Source organism: Vulpes vulpes, unplaced genomic scaffold (genome assembly GCF_048418805.1).
Source record: "Vulpes vulpes isolate BD-2025 unplaced genomic scaffold, VulVul3 Bu000000626, whole genome shotgun sequence".
NCBI lineage: Eukaryota > Metazoa > Chordata > Mammalia > Carnivora > Canidae > Vulpes > Vulpes vulpes.
This window is the reverse complement of record NW_027325669.1, coordinates 1,510,822-1,532,070: the sequence shown is the minus strand read 5'-3', so window position 1 is coordinate 1,532,070 and position 21,249 is coordinate 1,510,822. Positions and strand designations below refer to the sequence as shown.

At 36.7% G+C, this 21,249-nt stretch overlaps 1 protein-coding gene across 1 annotated transcript in view; it reads left to right on the top strand.

The window, feature by feature from the left end:
* The window catches only part of LOC112934595 (leucine-rich repeat-containing protein 7), a 155,198-nt gene that overhangs the window by 10,930 nt on the left and 123,019 nt on the right, over positions 1–21,249 (top strand). The window contains 3 exon segments of the mRNA XM_072745077.1: positions 4,016–4,102; positions 12,676–12,826; positions 13,039–13,329. Of these exon segments, the coding sequence (XP_072601178.1) occupies positions 4,016–4,102; positions 12,676–12,826; positions 13,039–13,329 (529 nt within the window).

Genomic DNA, 21,249 nt, shown 5'->3' with positions numbered 1-21,249 from the left:
TCTTTTAACGTGCTATTGAATTCAATTAGCTTGTATTTTGTTGAGGATTTTTTGAATTATGTTCATCAGGGCTAGTGGCCTTGGTTTTCCTTTCTTGTGATGTATTTTACCTAGTTTTGGCATCAGAGTAATGCTGGTTTCATAAATGAGTTTGGAATGTGCCCTCTTCTTCAGTCTTTTGAAGAGATTGAAAAGGATTGGTTTAATTCTTCTATACATATTTGGTAGAATTAACCAGTGAAACTCTCTGGCTCTGGATTTTCTTTGTAGGGAGATTGTGATTACTGATTCAATCTCCTTATTTGTTATTGGTCTGTTCAGGCTTTCTATATCTTCATAATTCAGTCTTGGTAGGTTGTATGTTTTTAGGAACTTATCCATTTCTCTAGGAAACGTCCAAATTACTGATGCTTAACTATTCATAGTAGTCTCTTATAATTGTTTTTATTTCTGTAGCATCTGTTGTAATGTCTCCCCTTTCATTTCATAGTTTGTTTATTTGAGGTTTCTTTTTTTTTCTTAGTCTCGTCAAACAGATGTCCATTTCCTTTCAGAAAAACTACTTTTAGTTTTATTGATTTTTTCTATTATTTTGCTGTTCTCTATTTCATTTAATTCTCTAATTTTTATTATTCTTTCTTTTTGCTAACTTTAAGCTATGTTTGTTTTCTTTTTTCTAGTTCTTTGTTGTGTGAAGTTAGGTTATCCATTTGAGATCTTTCTTTGTTTTTTAATATGGATATTTATCACTATAAAATTCCCTTGTAATAATTGCTTTTGCTGCATCCCATGCGTTTTGATATGTTATGCTTTCATTTTTGTTTGTCGCCAGATATTTTCTAATTTCCCTTTAATTTCTTCTTTGGCCCATTGGTTATTCAGGAGTATGTTATTTAACTTGCACATATTTCTGAATTTTCTAGTATACTTCCTGTCAATTTCTAGTTTCATTCCATGTGGTCATCACATATACCTGGTATTATTTTAATCTTCCTAAATTAGTTAAGACTTGTTTTATGACCTAACAGGTCATCTATCCTGGAGAATGTTTCATGTGCTCTTGAGAAGAATGTGTGTTCTGCTGCTATTGGGTGAAATGTTTGTATATGCCTGTTAGGTCCATTTGGTCTATAGTGTTGTTTCAGTCCTATGTTTCCTTATTGATCTTCTGTCTGGATGTTCTATCCATTAGTGAAAGTGGGGTTTTAAAATCCTCTATTATTATATTGCTATCTATCTCTGCCTTCAATTTGTTCAATATTTTCTTCATACATTTGGATTTTTTGATATTGGGTGCATATATATTTATAGTTATTATACCTTCTTGGTGGAATGACCTTTTTATCATTATATAGCTTATTTCTATGTCTATTTAATTTAAAGTATTTGATTTAAAGTATTTAATTCAAAGTCAATTTTGTCTGATATATATATGATTTCCCCTATTTTCTTTTGGTTACCATTTTCATGGAATATCTTCTCCCACTCGTTCACTCCCAGCCTGTGTGTCTTTAAAGTGAGTCTCATGTAGACAGCATATAGTTGGGTCTAGTTTTTTATATCCATTCAGCCAAAAAAACAAAACAAAAACAAACTCAAAAGCCATGACTCTGTGTCTTTTGATTGAGGAATTCAATCTACTTACATTTAAAGTAATCATTGATCAGGAATGACTTACTATTACCACTTTTTAAAATTTTTTTGTGTCTCCTTTGTAGCTTTTTTTGTTTTTTTCCTCTTGTGATCTTCCTTCGTGTTTTGTTAACTTTTTTGTAGTGGCATATTTTATTCCTTTCTTTTGTGTGTGTGTGTGTGTGTGTGTGTGTGTGTGTGTGTGTGTGTGAACTATAGATATGTTCTTTGTTTTTCTTATGAGCTTACAAAAACATCTTAGAATTATGAGAATCTATTTTAAACTAATAACCCCTTAATTTCATTTGTATACAAAAACTACACTTTTACTTCTTATACAACTCCCTACTTTTATACAATTTATATACAATTTAGAACCGCGAGACTGTATGTGATTACCAAAGAAAGGAGTATGAACAAAATATAATAGCAATAATTTATACAGACTATAACTGTATATAATAGATAAAAGTAAAGTCACCCCAGTAAAATAAGAATCTGATACCCAACAGTCTCCTTCTACCTACCTTCTCTGGCTCCACAAAATGCAATTCTGTGGTTGGTATTAATAGGTTCAATTATTATTTGGGGACCATTATGAAAGGCAGAAGTCTAAAATGACCCCCAAGATCTGAACCTATTGAAATACAGAAGTCTTCTCCCAGTTATTCAAACACTAATACAAGTAGTGCCAGGAAGTGACTTTGCCTTATGTAATTAAAATTCCAAGTCAGCTGACCTTAAATAGAGTGATTATTCTGAGTGGATCTGACCTAATAAGGCTACTATAAAAGGGAATGGACTCTTTTTAATTAAAGATATTAGAAGTGTGAGAGGGCCAATGGAAGAAGCCATATTTCAAGGAATGTAATAGCTTCTGAGACCTGGGAGTGACCCCAGCAGAGGAGTAGCAGACAGAAAGCAAGGAAACTGGGACCTTTCTCTTACAACCCGAAGGAACTAAATCTTGCCACATCTACGTAAGCTTGAAAGAGGATTCCATGCTCCAGATGATAATGCAGACTAGTCAATACCATGATTTTAGCTTTTTGAGTCCCTAAGCAAGGAAACACAACCACACAATGCCCTGATTTCTGACCTGTAGAGCTGAGAACTTTTATAAATGAATGTTGGTTTAATAAGCTGCTAAATTTTCAGTTACTTGTTATGCAGCATTGAAAAACTAATACAGCTATGTTGTATTCATTGTTTTTGCAAAGATTACAACATGTTGGATAATTGGAAGGATTTGAAAGTCTCCACAGGGCGTTCTCACATAAGACTTTCAATAAAAGCAAATGATACAGTAGAGCAGTAGAAAGATAATGTAGGCAAACATCAGGGGACCAAGAACCTTCCAAGTACAGCTTCCCAAGATCCTTCTTATTCATACAAGGATGTGCTTCATCTCCAAATAAAACCACCACAATTTACATGATAAATCCTAGTTTCAAAAAGCTCCCTAAAAGTTTCCAATGGTGGTTTTTGTGCCCTTCTTTACACATTGCCAAGCCAGGCTACCTAACTGGGGATGCCAGATATAAGCCCCAATAAACAAATCAGCCCTGGGTATTGCCAGGGGAGTTTCAAACTTTCAATAGCACATTATAAATAATTAATTAGTTCAGTGCCCTTATCTCAGCCAAGGGTCAACGCTAGCCATATAGCTTCCCCAAGAGATAAACACAGAGCTGAGCCACCTCTACCATAAAATAATTTATCCTATACAATTTTGCTTCCCTTTTCCTACTTCACTCTCCCTGGGCCTCCAAGCAGGGTACTACATTTGGCAATGGTATGTGAGGAAGCAGGTAGACAAACAGGAAGATGTCATATGGGGCCCTCGAGAAAGATAGATGATAGAAGACAACCCTTCTTTAGAAGACAAATGTCCGATTCCAAGCCTGCTTGCTGCCCATGTCTAGATAAGTAATGCTGCAGTCAGCCACCTGTTATGAGATATTCTAGTTGAGTTACCAGGTCTGCAGAGCAGTTCTCAACCCACTATCTTTTCTGGCCATTGCCAGGGAATTCTTAGAGGCCACAGCTGCACTTGCCAGCAAGGTGTGGAGGAAGACTTATCAATGAGGATAAATGCATTACAGAATTTCGCTGCTGTCTTGATTGTGCCAGCCTGGATTTAGCCGAAATACTGCCTCCTTCTCTCTCTGACCCTATCGCTCATATCAGAAGCCAATGGGAAGATCTTTAATAAGCAGTTCCAGCTAGTGAAATAACCCTAAGTACTAATCCCTGACTATTTAGGAGTCCTTCAATTGTTCCTTATGGACTGACTATGGCCTATTTTGCTCCCTTCCCCTGCTATTTCATATCTGGAAACTTTCTTTGTTTAAATTGTTAAACTGTTTATATTGCTTTTTAGTTACCAAAGTGATTTTAATACAGTGGTATATAAAAAGGAAAAAGAGAAAAACCCTCCTCAGCAACCTCCCAGTCTCACTCCCCAGAGGTAAACACAGTTTAATGTCTGTCGTGCGACTTCTTTTTCTATTCATTTGCAAAGGTACATGTGCACATGCATTTTTTTTCACTGAAGAACATAAAATGGGCATCGTATATCTTTTATACTTTTCAAAGTTATATAAAGTTTCTTAGAGTGGACATCACATTATTTAATCTATAACCCATTGATGGACATCTATCTTGTTTTCACTATTTTGCTATTTTAATAATGCAGTGAGCGACTTTTTACATATACATGCAAATATTTGCAGAGAATGACTTCTTAGAGGTAGAATTGCTGGATCACTGGTTATATGTGATTCATTTTAATAGATACTGCAAATTTTCCCTCTCAAAAGCAGTACTAATTTATACAAACTTTTGGATCTCATTAGAGAAACCAAGCAATTCAGACTTCCCAGCGGGACCCCATTTGATTTGTCCTAAGTCACAGGTGATTCACACTGAATTTTTTAAAAACATAATTGAATCTACGTTGTACTTTCTACAGAATTCTCTAAGTTTCAGGCTTCTTATTTTTACCCTTTCCATTACTTGCAGCACCAATTTCTTCTCTTTCATTTGTTTTCAGCTTTGTTTCTGTTTTGTCATTTTAGGGGAACTTGGGGGGAGATGGAAGATAAATCCCATTTTGACATTTGAATCAGCTTACTGTTTATTCATTCACCATACATTTACTCTGTATTTATGCAGGCACTTTAGGCACTGAGAATACAAAGATGAATAAAACATAAATTTACCTTTCAGAAATGTTGAAAGTGCAAATGATAGCACCGCAATTAGCAAATAAAAGGTAGATGGAGAGATGGATTATAAAACAGGGGAACTGAAGAGTGACTTTGGGAGGAAAGGCAGGTTCAAGGTGAGGAAGCACTTGAAAGGTAAGTAGGAGAGAGAGGCTAGCTTGTGGGAGTTACAGAAGAGTAGACGTTAGAGGAGGAGGATTAGAATGAAGTGGTCAGATATGGCTGGAGTACCGATTCTTTTGTAGGATAAAGGGAGTTGAGATTTAAAAAATGAACTGAAGCAAGAGTATTGGAGTCTTTGAATGTCATGCTAAGCATCTAGTATTCAGCTCATAAATGATAAATAGCCTAAAAATTGTGGAGCAGGAAAGTGACATATTCAAAGTCTACATTTTACAATTTACCTCTAATATGCAGGATGAATTAATCACTCAATTAATATTTTATCGATAACCTGCTATGTGTCAGAAATTGTTAGAACCCAGAACTTTAATAGGAACAGATTAAAAACAGGGATGAGTGAAAATTATTGTAATAGTTTAGGAAACAGATGATGAAGCCAGAACTAAGAAATGAAGACAGAAGAAATGAAGGGCAACAAAAAGTCGGATTCCAGAAATAAAGAACTAGCAGAAAAGGGGTGGGGTGAGTAAAAGGAGAAAAGAAGCAGGTATATTGCCTTTAATCGGGCAACTGGGATGAGGAGCTAGGGAGTATTCTGCTAAGCGAAATAAGTCAGTCAGTTGGAGAAGGACAAATACATATGATTTCACTCATATGTAGAATTTAAGAAACAAAACAAATTATCATAGGGGAAAATAAGAGAGAGGAAAACCCAGAAACATACTGTCAACTATAGAGAACAAGCTGATGTTACTAGCTGGAAATTATCTTCCCCTCCGGTAGATTCCATATAAAGAGATCTCTGCTGCGCCCGTTACTTTCGTTCTTATGTTATACGTGTCCCTGTCTGGGTAGGTGCATGATCGCAGCACACAACCTTCCCTTCTCCTACCTCTAGTGCTTGGTGAATATTGTCCATAAAAGGATTTCTTTTCAATCCCTCAGAACCCAGTGAGGCTAACTTGTGCTTTCGTTGCATACAAGTACTACTGACTCTCTCTATCCTCTGTGGTCCCTGAAACCATTTCACAAGCCTGTTCAATTTTTTTTTTAATATAGCCATCACAAAATATATTATTTGTATTGTGACTAACCACCTGCCCTAACTAAGATGTAAGTTCCTTGAGGGCAGAGAATCTGTGCATTCATCTCAGTAACCCCTGTATATAAGCAGTGTATATTAAATAAGACTCTCAAATGGCTATAAACACTTAAAAATTTAAACACTTAGATTTGTATCACACTGTTAGAAATTCTGATTCAATGGGTTGCGTGGAAAGCTTAGGAATCTACATTTTATCAAATTCCCGAAATGATTCTTATTCGCAGTAAACCTGAAAATGGTTACCCGTTATTAAGTATTTGTTAAATGAATGCTGATGTTTTTTTCTCTCTTAAACTATAGCCCACAAGGGCAAGGCCTGATCTGATGTGGGTGTTTCTCCTGTCTGTGGCCTAGCTATTTGAACATAGTAGATTCTTAAATCTGTAGAATTGATGTATGTTAGTGGGATTCCTGATGACTGGTGTAATCTTTTAAAGTTTTCCATAAGACACAAGATTTGCTGGGCTTTGAAGAATGAATTGGACTTGGACAGGTCAGGAGGGAAGAGAGCATCCCAGCCAGGGGATTAACAAGATCATAGGAATGGATGGAGGTGAGGAAACACAAGCGTGCTGAGGGTTGGCAATTAGATTATTTTAACGAGAGCAGAGGTTCTTGTGGCAGAGGAATGAAAGATGAGGCTGCGGAGCTCCCCACTCTATAAAATAAACCTTTGTTAGCAGAACTCTCATTTTCATTTTAATTTAATAAAAGCAAAAATAAGTGGTTTTGATGTGATTAATGACCAATAAGGGAGATACAGGGCTGACTTGGCAAGCATCCATCTTCATGGCACGTGCAGAAGTACAAGATTTAATACAGAATTAACCTGCCCAAGCATCTGTTCACAACTCCATATGAAAAAGAAAAAAATAGCCTGAAGCATATGTTACAAGTTGAAGTCTGGACAACTTTTTTTTTTTTTCATATTATGTTGGTTGGAATTCACATTTTTAGCAAAATCCCTTATTGACTTGTTTGCGTGAATTTGAATATTAAATAACCATAATAATGATAAACCAAAATTTTTAAAAAAGCATTCTTGTTCACTCATGAAGAAAAGATTCACTTATTACTAAATGGATAATAAATTTGGAGTTAAAATATATTCCTTTGGTCTTATAGCATAGCCAGCATCAGCTACACATCTAAAATTAACCCGCTTAGAAATAAATCCATTCACCAATCTGGAAAATGGTCATTAGCAGTCTACTACTTGCGAGGCACTGTATGCAAAATGTTAATGGTAAAGCACCATGCATACGACACATATTAAAAGATTGATCCTTCCATATCAAGAAAGGTTGATAGGGAATCATTTGTTTCAACAAGTTATCATTTATTCCTTTATTCATTCAACAACTCTTGGATGACTGAATGTAGCTATATGATTTTATTTTGTTCTCTGTTATATCCCCCCACACCAAGCACAGTGCTTGATATGTGTTAAGTCGTCAATAGATATCTTTTGGGTGAATACATTTATTAATCGCTCTGTCAAACTCTCATATACAAAAGTAAAATGAAAAACAAAGATAGTCCCTGCCCTCATGCATCTAGTGAGGTAAACTGATAGTAATCAAGTGCACTCACAAAGGTAAAATTCCAGCCATCACAAGTGTTCAGGAGTCTATCATGGAATTTGGCCAAAGACTTCCCTGAAGAAGTGATCTTGAGTTGAAATCTAAAGGGTGAGTAGAAATTAACCTGGCAAAGGAAAGGAGGAGGAGCACTTTAGGTAGAAGAGGGAGCGGGAAGGAGCACGACGAGTGCATGGTGACTGCAATATAGTTTGAGAGAGAGTCACAAAAATGTGAGTGGCAGGCTAGGGAGGGAAGTTAAGAGTATGTTAAGATAGTTCGCAAGGAATTCTAGAATTATAAATATGGGGCAAGGTCACATAGATAAGGAAGTACCCCATTTAAAGTTGATACAATATAAGTTCTTTTGAGCCACAGCCTCAAAACCCATTGCTCATTTGTAATATAAAAAAAAATTGTCCAATAAAACATACCAATTTTTTACAGTGACAAGCAAAACAATCAAGCATGTAATTTCAAATTACATCGTCTTGATCTTTGTAGATTGCACCAATAAATATTATAATTTTACTAAATTACATCGTTGCAATTAGCCGTCAAATGGGGGTTAATAAAGGAATCAACACAGTACCATAAGAATAATTTGGGTGTGCTGATGTGGAACTGTATTGACAGTTTAATATACCCTGGCAAACAGCTCATTCAACTGTTGTATAAAACTAATAAAAATATATATAATTTAATGTGTAGTTCACATGATAGAATTTGTGCAGGAAAAATAAAGCTGAGAGTTTTAAAGGGCTTTAAAGCAAGTGTGGAAACAATGAAATGTTAAAATCTGATTAAACAGGTAATTGTCCTTATTTTCTCACTAGTTCTTATAAAGTATTTGGTCAAGTGGACTAATATTTTCCTCTTTCCTCAATTCGTTTTGTTTTTATCTGGGCTTTATGTACTCCTATCATTTTCACCACAGTATGTAGCTCAGGATCCTATGTCTCTCCTCATTAACCTATGTCTACATTTTGTCTGAGATTATATAATCTGAGATTATAATACTCTTTGAGTTCCCCCACCCCACATGCACATGCTCCTATGTCCCATAACACGGGGCTGCCCGTGAAGTTAGGGCTTGGTGAGTAGTTATTAAATCTTCAGAAGTGGCAGGTTAGAACATTTATAAATAAATAGTATAGGTTTTAATAACTAATAATGAGAGGTAGCATAAATTATTAGCTTTCATTTATTATTATTATTATTATTATTAGTTAGATAATAAGTATGACAGTAACCAGGTTTAGGGATAGATATTGTAAAATGTTATCTTTTCTTTATCCGTTTATATTGTTTATGTGGCATATGGAGAAAATATAATAATTATCCAGCAATACTTCTACTCTTTGTGCTCTAATCTAATTCTTAACTGAGATTACATGGGGAGTAAATATCAGAAAATATTATAAAAGTAGAAGATGACATATACAGGAATAATAAATAGACACTGACATATTAAGGACTAATAAAATGAAAATATGCAATATTAATAACTCAAATTCTACTTAAAATAACCCATAGAACTCCAATAATGTTTATAAATATATATGTCCTCAAAATGTAGTTTAGGGGCGCCTGAGTGGCTCAGTCAGTTAAGCATCTGGACTCTTGATTTTGGCTCAGGTCATGATCTCAGGGTTGTGAGATCGAGCCCCATGATGGGCTCTGTGCTGAGCCTGGGGCCTGCTTGGGAGTCTCCCTCTCTCTCTGCCCCTCGCCAGTGCTCTTGCTCTCTCTCTGTCTCCCTCTAAGAAAAAAAAAAAGTGTAGCTTAAAAGCCCGTGATGTGTAACACACAAGATTTTATTGACCTACGTAACATTACTATGTAGTGAAGTAAAATAGGATAAATATAAGGGTTTCCATTTCTCTAATGGGAAAATTAAAGCACAGCAGGAGTCAAGGTTTCTACCAATAATACTAATCACTTTCTTTATTCATTTAGCCAATATTTATTAAGCATCCACTAGGCTAAGTTGTAAGGATTAATGGTTACGACTCAGTTTAGAATGTTGTAACTGCTATAGATTGAAGACAAAATGGCTTTGGAACCCAAATGTGAATGGGTCTTGTCTTCATTCCTTTCTCACCCAAAGGAATGCCTAAAAAACTACTCTTGCTACCAAACCCAACAAAATGGTCTTCCTATGGAAAGATTTACAATTTGGGGGGGATTTTTTTTAAGATTTTATTTATTCATGAGAGACGCAGAGAGAGAGAGAGAGAGAGGCAGAGACACAGGCAGAGGGAGAAGCAGGCTCCCTGCAGGGAGCCCGATGTGGGACTCAATCCCCAGTCTCCAGGATCACACCCTGGGCTGAAGGCGACGCTAAACCACTGAGTCACCCAGGCTGCCCAAGATTTACAATTTTTAATAGAGCTCTTCACTTCCACTGAACAGCTTTAAGATACTGTCATTAAACGTAATTATCTGGCTTATCATTGACTGACTTTCAAGCAGAAAAGATAATGTGCACACATTTGACAGTTCGGTTTCTTATTTGCTGCAACTCTTGCTATTTATAGCAGAACAGTAGCCACTTCTTTGCTATTTTCTGTTCAAGTAATTGGTCATTCTACAGTTTGTGGAGAACTAGTTATCATACAGGCTAGACATTGATTACTGATTTTCAAAGAATTTTAATTCTGAATTTCATTGAAACACTCTGAATAGTAGTCTTAGATTCAGAAGGTACTTGAGTTCTGCAGTACAGCTTTATGACCTTCAAGGGTCATTGGCGGTATATTTTTGCAACAGGCACACTGCTAAGAGTTAGGATTCAACGATGCAAGACCTGCTCCAGAAGCTTACAATAGTGAGTATCAAACTAAAGGTTTAAAGAAATTTCAGCTTTGGCCTTTGCCAGATAAACTACCATCCACTATACTTAAGTAAAATCCAGTAATGATGTCGTGAAGTACCAAGACAAAAAGAAGTTTTCCAGTATCTACAGAAAATAAGACTGATGCCGTAATAGATTCTTACGCACTTCTTAGCAATTTTATTAAAAATGTTTCTCACTGTGGAGCACCAGGGTGGCACAGTCACATCCCACACTTGTTTTTGGCTCAGGTCGTGATCTCAAGGCCATAAGATCAAGCTCAGCATGGAGTCTATTTGAGATTCAATCTCTCTCTAACTCTGCCCTTCCCCTCACTCAAGTGCATGCATGTTCTCTCTCTCTCTCTCAAATAAATAGATCTTCCAAAAAAATTATCACTGCTATTATAAATTAATCCATATCAGAGAATTGACCGATGGTGGTAAATAAAAAATGGTGACTCAGATTTGTTTTTCATTCAGTGAACTATCTATATTAGAAAGATACGTACCTGGTACAAAAAAAATAAATAAGCTGTTGTAGGTATTTTCAGAGATTAGCCCATAAAAAATGTATCAATTATGGAATATGTTGTAACCAAAAGTGTATGCATGTATTTTCAACCTTTCAAACATTAATAAGACAAAGAGAAAATAGGTATAACATACAAATTATATAGTTTACTATAATTATAATTTGCATTAAGAACATCCATACATCACTTAAAGATTCTAGAATTTGAAATTGCATTGGCAATTGCAAATTTTTTCTACCTTGAAAATACTTATAGCCATAAAATTTCCTTTAGTCAACAGGGCCTTAATATAAGTTCTTTATCTCTATATTTAAAATTGTTTTCTCTGGGTAACCCCAGTGGCTTAGTGGTTTAGTGCTGCCTTCAGCCCAGAGTGTGATCCTGGAGACCTGGGATTGAGTCCCACGTGGGGCTCCCAGCATGGAGCCTGCTTCTCTCTCTCTCTCTCTCTCTCTCAAATAAATAAATAATCTTTAAAAATTAATTAATTACTTAATTAAATAAAATTGTTTTCTCTTCCCGATTTGCTATTTGTCCTATATTCTCTGACTTTAGCAACTAAGTGTTAAGTCTGATTTATGTAGCTGTATTTTAGGGACCCCAGCACCAAGGTAGACGTCATGATGATTTTTCACAAGAACATGAGTTTTCAGTGATACTTCAGAGTGCCTTGAAGGGTGAATGGGAGATAAGGAAGCAAAGGCAAATAGTGACAAAACTTTTTCTAAAGTGTCTCTGTGAAGAAGAGCAATGAGTGGGAAAGTAGCTGGAAGAGGCTAGAGAGGCTATGAAAACAGTATTTTTTCATGATAAGAGAAACTAAAGCATGTTTGCGTGGCCCAGTAGAGACAGAGATTGATGTGTGTGAGAAAGGGGAGAACTGCAGGTCTGGATCCTTGCAAATCGAGAAGAAATGGAAGAGATGTGATCTAGAGCCCATATGGACAGGAAGGGAACATGCGTTTGTAAGGCCAGCGGCGGTCAGTGAAAGAGAGCCATAGAGGTGACTACAAAACACATAAACGTATCGTGCTAAAGCCAAACTAGATGCATCCCCAACTCAGCTCCAACTAAGCCAGATTTCAGACGTGCCACATTATACCCAAGGAAGTACGATGGACGGAAAGAATGTGTAGCAAACCAGAGCAATCTTAACCCGTTGTCTTTATAATATATTCCCCTGCCAATCTGTCTCAACATGCACGTGAGAGGCCTGAGCGTCAAGCTTCCTTACCCTTGGAGTAAGTCCGTCTCTGGTCCCTTGTTTGTTTCAGTGAACAATATAGGTAAGCTAAGAACTGGGGGTGAGAGGAGGATGCGATCTTTGACAAGACCGAAGAACTCTGAAATGGTCTCAGAGAGTTGAGCATCTCAAGGAAAAGTAATCCGGTTGTGTGGCAGGACTCGGTCCCCATTTCAGGTATTTGTCATGAATTTAAAGTGAGACAATCAGCCAACTTGTGATTTCTTCTAAACAAAGCTTAGTGCAGTAGCAGAAAGGGCAGAAAGTTGGCCTCAACCCAAGTTCAGATCAGTGGGGTGAATGTGACAAAAGAGGACACATTTGCCGAGTGACGTTTGCAAGAAACTGTTCATGACGATGAAGTGTTACTCGTGAATCTCGGCCTGGTAAGGAAGGAAAGAGAAATGAATAAAGGTGAAGTCAGCATAGAAGTCACGCCAGTCACTGCTCCCGGGGAATTCCAGGGCACGGACATAAGTGGAATGGCAGTGCAGGAGCCCACGGTCAGCCAGGGGGAATGTGCGATTGAGATTTCAGAGTTGGTACACACTCCTGCGATGACAGCTTAAGTGGGGTATTGGGAGTGAGTTACTGAATTGGAATGGAGGAAAATATTGATTATGAGTGTGGATTGTTGATTCTGTTCAATTCAGATGAAATGTGTGAAGCACTAGCGTATTCCCTTGGAAAGAGTTGGAGATACGAAGGTAAATAAGATTCAGGTCCCTGCTTCAAGGAGCTCCCAGTATCATAGGCAAAGTCCTCCAGTAGGAACACCAACACCAAAGGAATACCTCGCCCGATCAATGATCAGACCCACAGGCTTCGAGAACAACATTTGGGAAGTCCTGGTCGCGAGAGAAAGCCTGATGCCTCTAGGAGCAGCAAAGTTCGGGTTTCCTTGAGGCCCAAGTTTGAATGGAGGTGTAGGGACAGGAAAGGGTCAGAGGAGACTTGCTTTGCACCATATGGTAAAGGTATCCGAGATTCATATTCTTTGGATAGTGGGATACAGGACATAATGGAATGGCCTCCGGGCTGCAGTGTAGAGAAAGGGGGAGGGAGGAAGTGGATGTGGGTTTTTGGAGAAAGAAGGCTGAGACCAGTTTGAATTGTGAGATGCGAGCGTATATGTTAGACAGTTTCTCCCTCTCGGGTTTCGATTCAGACGAGATCATCAAGCCGTGTAATCTCCGTGGGGGAGCGGATAGTACATTAAAATGGAAATCATGGAATCAGAATCCCTTCCCTTCCCTAATTGCCAAGGCGTGATGGGACCCACCCCAGGAAATCCGAACGTAATCTCCATGAGAGCTTGTTTGTTTGGTTGGTTGGTTTTTTTCTCTACTTTTTCTCCAGTGCTTGGTACAAAATAGACTCCTGATAAGTAGTGACTTGAACACATTTGTTGAAGGAATTAAAGCTTCTCTTTAGCATCTGATCTCTTCCTTTGACGCTTTCATCTCAAAGCTGCCAGCCCAAGGAGCACCATGCTAGAAATGAACCACTTAGCACTTTTCTCTAGGATACTCCTCTTATTCATCATCTGACAAAACTTCAAGATCAGGCTCTTGTCTCCCCTATATAATAGCCATAAAATTATGGGCACAGTCATTTGCTTCTTTATGCCCAAATCTCCTTGTCGGTAAGGTGGGGATAATAGGTAATATTCACTGAGTATTGAGCACAGCACTTAAAACTTTTCAGTGTTCCAAGCACTTTAAATATTTTTTTAAAGATTTTATTTACTTATTCATGAGAAACACAGAGAGAGAGGCAGAGACACAGGCTGAGGGAGAAGCAGGGTCCCTGCAGGGAGCCCGACGTGGGACTTGATCCCAGGACCCCGGGGTCACGCCCTGAGCTGAAGGCAGACGCTCAACCGCTGAACCACCCAGAGACCCCCGTACTTCAAATATTTAAGAGCAGTTAATCCTCATTAATGTGCCCCTGCCATTCACCTATTACAGACAAGGAACCCAAACCAAGATTTTATAGCCTGTAAGCAACAAAACCCTGAGCTGAACTCCGTCCAGGTCCCCAAACCAAGCTCTTAACCACCCTGCTTACTACCTGTCCAAAAATCATACCTACCACACTGGATAGCTGTCAAGATTCATTAAGAATAATTTATGTAGAGGCACCTTGAAAAATGCCATTTTGTAGTAAGTGTCCAAAAGAACTTAGCTTGTGTTGTTGTTACTGTTTTATTCTTATTATTTGGATCTTCTTGGGGAGCTATATGTTCATTTCATAGAAGAATCACTCTCTCCTTTGGGAAATTAGGTTATTTCATTTTAGACAGATCTAATTGGGAAAAAAAAATCACTCCTACAACTTTCCTCACTGATACTAATTCTAAACTCTTTCCTCACTGATTCTAATTCTGAACTGGTGATAAAGGTAGGACAAATCCAGCCCCTCTCCATGCAACAACCTTCAGTTATTTAAAGACCGGCGTCTTGCATGCCTGTAGCTTCTGTATCTCCAGCTTCCGTATCATTTCTGCCATTTCTCCTATGGCTTATTCTGAATAAGCTCTGGTTTGTTGAAGACACCTTTACCCTGGGGCACCTAGAGGGGAACAGAATACTGTAGTCCTTCTGTGGGCTGATGGTTGCATAGAACAGGACGTTGATAGAAAAGATCTTGGGACAGCCCTTCACACTCTGAATCATATTCCCAAAGATCACCGTAATGTCTTCTGTGCGTGGGGCAGGCGGTGTCTCTGGACCGAATGAAGGCAACTCTAAGCAAATGAATTAGTCAACACTGAGCTTACTCTTGATTTAAATCCTCAATTTTCTTCACATTTCCTTCTGCCTCTAATGTATATGTGTATAATTGGTTTGGGAAACATATGGCAGGATTTTATGTTTGTCCCTATTAAACTTCACATAATTAGAGCTGTCCAGTGTTCTAACGTTTTCAGATCCTTTTGGAGACTAATTCAGTCATTTCATGTATTGTCTCTCCCTCTCAAAATCATGTCTTCTGTAGATTTTTTTCCTGTGTGCCGTCAACATACTCATCTGAGAATTTAAATGGAATATGTTATATTCATATTCATATTAAAATATTCATTAAACTTTATGGCTGAAAGTGTTTCAATTAATTATAAATTAATCACAGTTATTTCAGCAGTGCATCTTATTATTAATTGTTAAGAATACCTGTTTATTTATTCATTCAATAATTTCTGGCATGTAAAAATATTTTCTTAAAAATATTTTCTTAAATATTTTCTGGCATGTAAAAATATTTTCTTAAATTACCAATTGCAGTAATTAAATTAAAAGTAAAGTTTTAATATACGAACATTTTTGTGGGAATGGCGTCTGAAATAAAATTGGGAAACATAAAACTAACGTAAAGTGGAAATAGGCTGAGACCCTCTGGAGCTAACCGTTTCATCTCCAAAGAAATTGACTGAAGAAGTTAAATGGTCTCAAGGTGTGTAGGACAGAACAATTGAGAGAATGAACAAGTCGGCTGGCCATCAGAACAGAACAATTTTAATCATCCAGTTTTGTATATCAGAAAGGATTTCAGCTGTGCACTATGAAATGCATGAATGGAAAGTTTCCCAGTTATGAGAGCTAACGGTCTGTAGCACACCAAGCATATTATTAAATAAAAAATTTAATGAGAAACGGGAGAAAGTTTCTTAGAATGTAATCTTGGTTCCTTGGCAAATTGCAAACTCTAAAAATTATCAAAGAGGGCAAACATAAAATAATGATAATTTGAAGTATCAATCTCAAACTTTAGAAAAAATATAGTAACTGAAATATCTCAATGAAATATCATTATATCACTTTGGTTAGAGAATATAATTTTTCAGACTTGCATTTTATATTTTACATTTGTTGATTTCAGAAAAAAAAAAACTTGTATTTATCTGCATTTTGAAATAGGTTCCATCCTGCTGCCTTCTAGTCTCTGCACAGTGTCTGGGAATAACAAGATGTTATTATTATATCATCAGATCATCTCATCAACTTTAAGACACTTAAAATTTAAAGTTCTTTTTCTTTTCTTAATTTTAATTTGTTTATTTTTAAGTAGGCTCCTTACCCAACATGGGGCCTGAACTCATGACCCTGAGATCAAGACCTGACCTGAGATCAAGAGTCAGATGTCCAACCGACCGAACCCCTAGGCACCCTCTAAAGTTCTTTTCCTAAAGTTTAAAATTTTAAGGTTTCCTGGTTTAATTTTGACAAAATTAGATACATGTCAGATGTTATGCTCTTCAGTAAATATTTCTCTTAACCTCATGGAAGAAAAAACTTAATAGAGGTATAAATAAATATAGTCAAACTCTATCATGTAAATTAGTGGAATAAAAGTAACACATATATCCAAATCAGTAGAACAGCCTAAAATTGTATATACATGACAGGAGTTATTGCAGTTTGTTGCAGTCATGCAAAATATATGTTCCATTTATGTTCATGCTGATGTAATCATTTTCTTAGACCATTTTAGCAATCAAAGTAAGGTCACTTCAGAAAGAATTCTAAAGTGGTTTAGGTGGGTATAAATTTAGAATAAAATATTCTCTATTTTTTTATTATTAAAGTAATGCCTATATACTATAGAAAATTTGGAAATTATAGAAAAAATGTAGACGAAATTTTAATCGCTCATAATCTCACCATTGATATTTTTAAATTAATATTTTGATGTAGTTTCCTCTGATATTTTTCTGACCCTTAAAAAAGTAAAAACATATAAAAGTATATTTTTATAAAATATATAAATATTTTCTATTAAATATGCATTTAATATTTACATTATAATATAATATTTTAAAATATATTTTATAAAATATAAAATATAAAAATTTTAAAGAAATATGTTAAATTCCTACTAACCAAAATGAACAAGTTGACTATTTTTTGTATTTGAGTTCAATCTTTTTTTGAAAGAAATAAAACACTGTAGCTCAAATGGAAGTCTTTTATGCTGGTCCCTCCTGGTCTTGTTCCTATCACAGCACAATTATAACTTTGAATTTGGTGCGCTTCTATTCCATATAGTCCTTTTTTAATTGCATATATATGTATATGTTTATATATATATATATATATATATAGCACTGTTTTATAATTTTTGGAAATCAACTTGTGCTATATGAATTTTTATGCCTATTTTATCATTTATGTCTGCAAGATCTTTCCATCAGCACACTTAAAAGTATAGATAATTCACTTTCATTGTTGTATACTATAACAACAAAAGATTTTATCATTATTTGGTTATATGTTCCCTTAAGCTATTGTTTATTTAGACTGTGACTAACTTTTTAATATATCAATTATATCAGTGAAATTTTTAATATATCAATTATTATATTGTATATAAATATTATATTATAATATTCTATTATATTATTCTTCAGTGAAATTTTTCTACAGTAAGAATTTTCTATATTTCAGAGCATCTCAGTAAGGCTAGTTGCCTGAAAGCAGATGTGAATATTTTTAAGACATGAGAAACATATTTGGAAACGTTTTCCTTAGACGACTATGCTAACCTATAATCCTCAAAGCACTTTGTGCTCACACACCTTCATCAGCATTGAATACCCGAAGCCATTCTTAAGTAAACTCATTCATTTTTAATGGACACAATTGACTTTGCTATGACAACAAGTACAGATGATCCTTGGCTTAACCGTGGTTCGACATATGATTCTTCAACTTCACAATAACACAAAAACGGTACACATTCAATAGAAACTAGACTTCAAATTTTGAATTTTGGTCATACGACTAGCAATATGCAGTGGGATGCTGTTTGGCCGTGCTGGGCAGCAACAGGGAGGAGGGGCTCCCAGTCAGCGAGGGGGACACCCGGGCAAACAACCGATACGTTTACAACCATTTTGTTGCTTGCTTTCAATACGGTACTCAATAAATTATATGAGACATTTAACACTTTATTATAAAATAGGCTTTGCATCAGATAATTTTGCCCAACTGCATGTGAATGTAAGTGTTCTGAGCATGGTTACGGTGGGCCAGGCTAAGCAATGATGCTCAATAGATTAGGTGTATTAAATGCACTTTTGATATGAATATTTTCAACTTATGATGGCTTTATCAGGATGTAACCCCATCGTAAATCATGGAAGATCTGTAGTATGAAAAAAGGCAATTTATGTGTGAGGTTGGGTGGTGCAGGTCATTTAGTTCAGTTCAAAGACCCACTTAAGATTGTTTATTGATCATGAAATGCCATTGCATCATCTTCATGTTATGGTTTTTGTTTCAACGAGGTCATGTATTGATCCACTAAATATATTTTCTCTCTGCTGTTATTAGGAACTAGCTGAAATTTCTTCTGTGGCACATTTTATTATAATATCCAGTAATAAACATATTATCTTTTTTTTGAAATCTAGCATATGCTTTACTTTCTTTATTGGGCATCTGTGATCACCAGCATTCTTCGTTATTTCAGAATTTCAGTCTTAAGCTGTAACATGATGTCATCTTTGGAGCCAGAAGACCTGAGGAACGGTCCCAGCTGCAGTTATGCAACCCTCATAAAATCATTCTCATTTTCCCCAAGAAATGATTATCAGATTTTTCACCCATAAAGTAGGACTATTATTACCTTATTATGTTATTAAATAAATTAAATGAGAACCTTTGAAATAAAGTAGAAATATAAGTTGGAATTAGTTATCCCTTTCCAAGTAGTCATGGACGTCTAGGGTTCCCAGGAGAACCCAGTGTGAGAGATATTTGACAGGTATAATTGGTCAGCTTCATCTGCCACCTTCTCCGACACAGCCAAGGGAACATGTTAGGCAGTGCATGAAAGTCTACCCAAATTTTTAGAGACCATGCAAGGCCTTATGTTCCCACAGCATCCTGCCCTGCCCACACACCAAGATTTCATACTACCCAGAGTTCCAGCGTCAAGTCTGTCATTGCCTGGAACCACTTCAGAAATCTTACACTCCTAACTTCTGCTCTCATACGAACTTTTCATCCTCCTAGTTCTCTCAATCCCTCACATCTCCTGCATTCCTCGCTGACCTCATGGAAACCTGAAATCTCTTGCTTCTTCTGTTTTTTCCTAGACTGTCAGTCCCCCACCTAGCCCCTAAAAAGTTAAAATAATTATTATTGATAGAGCTCCTTTGGTTGCCCCTAGCTTCTTCTTTGACTCCCCTCAAACTCTGCTAGTATGTGCCATTCTGCCCAGGTGCTCTACATATAGAAAATTCTTGACCCCCCTGTTCAACAGATTATCTTGCTCCCTACTTCATCAAGAAACTTTGAGACTTTCAGACATGCCCTCTTCCCACTTCTTCCCCCCATAGGGTTCACCTACAACCACACCATCCTTACCATCTTCCCTTGAGTCTCAGTGAAAGAGGTATCCTACTTCTATTCAAGGCCAGCTTCTCTTTCCGTGCTATCAGTTTCATCTTATTTTATCACCTCTTAGAATTTACTCCATTAGTTCTAAAAATTGCATTTTCTCTGTCTTCAATCTGTCCCTTCCTACTAGTGTCTTCTTATCAGCTTGACTTCCTCAATTTCCTACTAGCCCCTCGATTTCTATCACCAAGGTTACCAGCATACTAATATTTCCAAAACTGAGTGGACATCTTCAGTCTCTTATTTCACTGGATGCCTCTGCTGCAAACGATACTCTTATTCACTCCGTTATTCTTAATACAACTCTATTTATTGGGCTTTAGTAACCCCATACTCTCCTGGACTCTGTTCCTCTTTGCCTTCTTCTGAGTCTGCTCTTCCTGTGTGTAGCTCTCAAACGTTAGTGTTCCTCAGGGTTCCTCTCTCATTCAGCTGCACCTCTGATTCCCTCACGTTCCCTCGTAGGGAACTTGTCCACATGTGTTTCTACCTCCACAAACACCTAAGTTGTATCCTTAGCTCAGACCTATTCCCTAAGCTTCAGATTTTAATAGTTAAACGGTTCCATAGACATCTCCACCTGTGTCTCACAGGAACCTAAAGCAAATCATAGTCTCCCCACATATCTGTTCCTACCTCAATATTCTCTGCATCTCCATTGGTGGCACCACCAGGTGCTGGGAAACTGGAGGACATGCATGACCCCCACTCTCACCTTATATCAAGTCACCAAATCCTACTGTTTTCATCTTCTAAATGTTTCCTGAATCCAACAACTTCTCTTTATTCCTCATTACCTCTTTCATTATTAGCCCTCTTAAATTTTCCTGTTTTTTTCTTTTCTTTTTTCCACTATCACTTCCTATTAAAAATATTTTTTAAACAGTTGGTGATGTCCCTTTACCCATATAATAATCTTCTATTTCCCTAACAAAATATGAGGACTTCATAGACCCCACCCTCTTCTGTTAGCCTCATTTTCTGCTACTCACTCTGTTTCAAACTTCACACTCCAATAAAGCAAACTGCCTGTTGCCATTCATACATCTATACTATTTCTCCCCTATGCATCTGGCTAAAATGTGCTTCCTGTCCTCTCCTCTCTACTGACCAACTCCCTCTCATGAATACTTATGTGGCTTCCTCATAATTAGGGCATATAGGTCCCCCTTTCCTTATATTCCCATTATACCATATATTTACCTTTTGTGTGTTTGCCTAGAAATAGACCATCAGTTTAGACTACACCATGCATCAGTGTTAGGCCTGGAATTGTGGAGGTGTTTAATAAGTACTTACAGAATAAAGGGATAAGTAAATTATTAAAGTACTTTTATCCATTCTTGTCATTCTTTTCTTTTATATGATGTCACTGTGTGGCATGGACAGTAGTGTTCAAATATTCCATGAATTTCCCTTATATCTCCCAGCCGTTCTTGAACGTAGGTCCAGGCCTTATAAACAGCTCTAGATGAGGAGCTATAAGCAGAGGTGATATGTGTCACATGTACTCTGAGATTTTTAAGAGTAGTGCCCAGTTTTCTACACTCTCTTCTCTGCTC